The sequence below is a fragment of the Vanessa tameamea genome, chromosome Z (genome assembly GCF_037043105.1).
Source record: "Vanessa tameamea isolate UH-Manoa-2023 chromosome Z, ilVanTame1 primary haplotype, whole genome shotgun sequence".
NCBI lineage: Eukaryota > Metazoa > Arthropoda > Insecta > Lepidoptera > Nymphalidae > Vanessa > Vanessa tameamea.
The window spans coordinates 6209533-6213479 of NC_087341.1; the positions used below are offsets into that span (position 1 = coordinate 6209533).

Genomic DNA, 3947 nt, shown 5'->3' on the forward strand with positions numbered 1-3947 from the left:
GAGCGTAAAAGTGAACTGCAACAAGTTCAGAGAGAGCAAGCGAGTGAGCGCGCAACAAGTGGTCAATTGAGCCGCCGCAGTTTTCGCGAAGGGTGGTTGCTGTCTCCCACCGGTTGATCTGGACCACGTTTCGTACTTAGCCTGGTTTTCACAGACGTAATCAAGACAAACCCTAGCGCTAGATTGGCTTCGATCGCCGAGTTCAAATACTAATTATTGACTTTCGATAAAGTAATCGTCTTTACTTGTAACACGAGTAACACACGATGTCTTAAGATTGTAACTGTAAGGGTACTTACCGCCACCCCCCGCCTCCTGCATTTGAAGAGTCATTGCTGGTATCCTTCAACTGGATAGCGCTCGCACTTTGTAAGTTTGGCACGTTCACGCTGCGAAACAAATAATTCAAAATATGTTTAGGGATTAAATACAATTACCATTAAATTCTAAATTGCAACAAAAATTCTGATCTCTTTGATTAATATTCGAAATTATATTAGACTTGTATCAAAACGAGTTAAACGGAAATAAATAATAATATAATAGATAAATAAATAATTATTTGTGTTGAATAATTAACTTCACAAACTAGGTTTGTTAATTTTTTATTCAAGAGACCGTTATGACAAGGGTGTCTTTAATTAGTTCCGATGTGGCATAATACGACCCATGGTTTCTATAGCATTGTAAGCCGTTGCAATTTTTGCGACAGTTGTATGCCATTACACATAAATCAGTCACCTGTGATTAAAATAAATATAAAAAGCCATCTAAGCACGTCTCTCTGTTTAATAATTTCGTAATATTAAACAGTTAAATCAAAATAAGAATAAATAAATAATTCAAATAATAATTTTCTCAAACATGTTAGGCATTTAATTCATATAATTCTATATTTAATGGTAAATAATTAAAATATGTATTTACACTAATCCATATAAAAATACTGCTTATCAAGTATCTTGTCGATTCTAAACTGTAGAATCTACATTCCGAACCGGTTTTATATTACATACATTTGTAAAATGAGTATTCACGCCAGCTTGTATGAGCCTATTCTTGAAAAATGTTTATTTCTCATTTTGTTCATGTAGATATTCAATGTTTCACAGAAGCATTTAAATATACATCAAAAGATAGTTAACAAAAGAAATATAATTATATCAAGATTACCACGTTAAAAAAGCCATTACTTAACTTAAATCAAGTACAGGATTCATATAAATCAATGATTGTACTGCAAACTTAAAATGCCACGTGGACATTGTTTATAGTAGAGCTAGAGCGTCGGTTCTAGATATTTCTGGGCTCCATTGAAGCATTGTTTAAGCGAGGACAATGCGTTTTTTAATCGGAGCAGGTAAACACACGACCTTCTCCGAAACTCGCCGAGAACAGCAGAATGATCGAGATGCCTGCGGGCGTCTTGTGTGGTGTTTTCAATCTCCTAAATATTTTACCCTTAGACTTTTGCAAATTTTTTGTTCAAGAAAACGATAATTAAATTTCGCAGTTATTAAGATAAGGCTCAATTTGCTGAATTACTTTAGTCTTGTCTAAAATTAAATGACTCGCTGTCCTTGTATATTATTTATATTTAAAAAAAAAACTTTAATCGAGATTTAATTTAGATTGTTAGCTATAAGGGTAAAAACCCCAAGCTGGTAACACTACTTGTATAGTCTTTCTCAGTCCGCGACCCGCATCGCAAACCAAAACAACTGACTCATCTTATCCGATTACCTAAGTTGCACTTTTATATCTTATTACGAACCCAGACAGCAATGTAGCTTCATTGGGTTGATAACAACAGTTTTTAGCGTCGCTATACATTTAAATAAAGTACATAATTTTCGGTATTTTTTTACAAATGTGACGATGTTAAATAAAACTAACAAAGAATAACTATTGATTATCGCAATTAAATATATCTCGTTATTTATTATATTATTTTAGCTTATATGTTAATTATTACTTGAAATTTGTGTAGAATATATGAATCGAGTTTATATCACATATGTTGTAGTGTACCTGTATAAGATTCTAAGATTTTCTACTTAGAGATAAATTATAATACTTTTTATAAATATACTTAAATAAGTCAAATATCAAATATCGATGTAAATAAAATTTGACTGGTTTCAACTTACATTTTTTTGTTCGCGACCGAAGGCTCCACAACCAAAGGCAGTCCGCAGTAGGAGTAACCTAGGAAGAATTACTTTGATTTGTAACAATCTTTATTACTTTTTAAAAAGCATTACATTAATTACTTAGGATTGTAGATTGTGATAGTCATATATTTACCATGTAGTTTATCGATGGCTCGGTCAGCTGCTGACTGATCGGGGAAGTCGACGAAGGCGTATCCTCCGCGTTTGACCGATATTTCGGCAACCGTCAAGTTATGCTCCGCAAACAACTGCCGTACTGCTTCCTCATCAGCTTCGGTTGGAAGATTACCGATATATAGCTTGTTCATCGCCGAAACAGTTTTCAATTGTTCACTCATGCTGGCTGTTATCTGGGTTTTATGATTCCTGTACTATGGAAAACAGTTAAAGCTGTACGGTGAGTGACGTGTCCGATGGATCGTTTTTCTTTTGTCTTATAAGCGGATTGATATACGGCTGAATTCCGAACGCGTCAATATTTTACCGTCAAGATGGCCACGCACTGTAAGTTGTTAGATAGAAAAGAGGTTTTATTAAAAAAATATATAATCATTAAAATTATTTTAAGTAATTCTACTAATACTTTAAATATCAATTTTATTTTAATTACCTACTAAAATTAAATTTCTAATTACTGTATAATTATTTCAGTGGATACAATTTTATGAGGTCTTAAATTTTGTGACTTCCACCGTTTCATTATTTGGTTTTAGTTTCCGCCGGCTTCGCCCGCGTTTGAAAGAGTTCAAGTGCCATTCCAGACTATAATCTATATCTATGCAAAATTTCACTCGGATCCGATCAGCCACTCTTATGTGATTGAGCTACAAACATCCATCCATCCATTAGCAGATTACGACTTGAGAAAAATATATATTTAATTGATAATATTAGTAAGATATTGTTTGATACAATAAGATGTTATAGAATATATATATCCGCGGAAATAAAAAGGCTTATATGCCAATTAATTAAAACGGTTATTATTAAATAGTAGTAATATTATTAAATAGTGTTAAAAAATATTTAATAATTAAAGAACGCAGTCAGTAGATATGTTTGTGCGCCTTTGTAATAAAAACTACATGAATGGATAAATGTGATGACTCTAAGAATTAGATCTTACCGCTATTACGGTTAGATATCTAACACCGCCGAGTAAGTTAAGTAACTTACCTACCTACAACTAAGCAATTCCGACTGATAACATTATCATTCGCATTGTAAAATGATTGGTGGACAGAATCGCAATATTTTAGGAAAGACACAGCTGTTACCAAAGTTCGTTTTAACAACATTTTGTTGAAATTTTGAGATAAAGTGATTGCAAAAATTATTTAATCAAAATTATAAATCAAAAATATTCTAAAAAAGATATATATATTTTATGTGAGTTGCTGGATGAGTTATTGCTGCAGGATTATGTGGCAGAATTTAAATTTAAAGATAAATTAAAAACACACTATTTAAATGAAAATTCTATGGTTCGATAAGAACCTAATATCTATCCAACGGGCCCTTTTGATCAATCCTTAGAGTAGAGGAAACAAATATTGGCTTTCTGTTAAGGATTTCATATCTAGACTTGAGTTCAGAGGATGGAAATACCCTGTATGTATTTCTTTTAAGAGAGAGATATACTAGATATCTACTAGATATTTCTTTAATTTATAACAATATTAAAGTATTTCTGTAGATCAAATGTTAAAATAATTTTAAAATTAATTAATACTAGTAGCAGTAAACATATAATTTCTACCAAAGGAACAAAAT

The 3947-nt window shown here is 31.9% G+C and overlaps 1 protein-coding gene across 1 annotated transcript; it reads right to left on the reverse strand.

Annotated features, from left to right (window-relative positions):
• Positions 1 to 295: 295 nt before the first annotated feature.
• On the reverse strand, positions 296 to 2596 carry LOC113396035 (insulin-like growth factor 2 mRNA-binding protein 2). Its single transcript, XM_026633809.2, has 3 exons — positions 2308 to 2596; positions 2151 to 2208; positions 296 to 389 (listed from the first exon to the last, which is right to left on the reverse strand). Exons 1-3 carry the CDS (start codon positions 2510 to 2512, stop codon positions 296 to 298), a joined length of 357 nt encoding a protein of 118 aa, XP_026489594.2. The 5' UTR covers positions 2513 to 2596.
• Positions 2597 to 3947: the final 1351 nt, after the last annotated feature.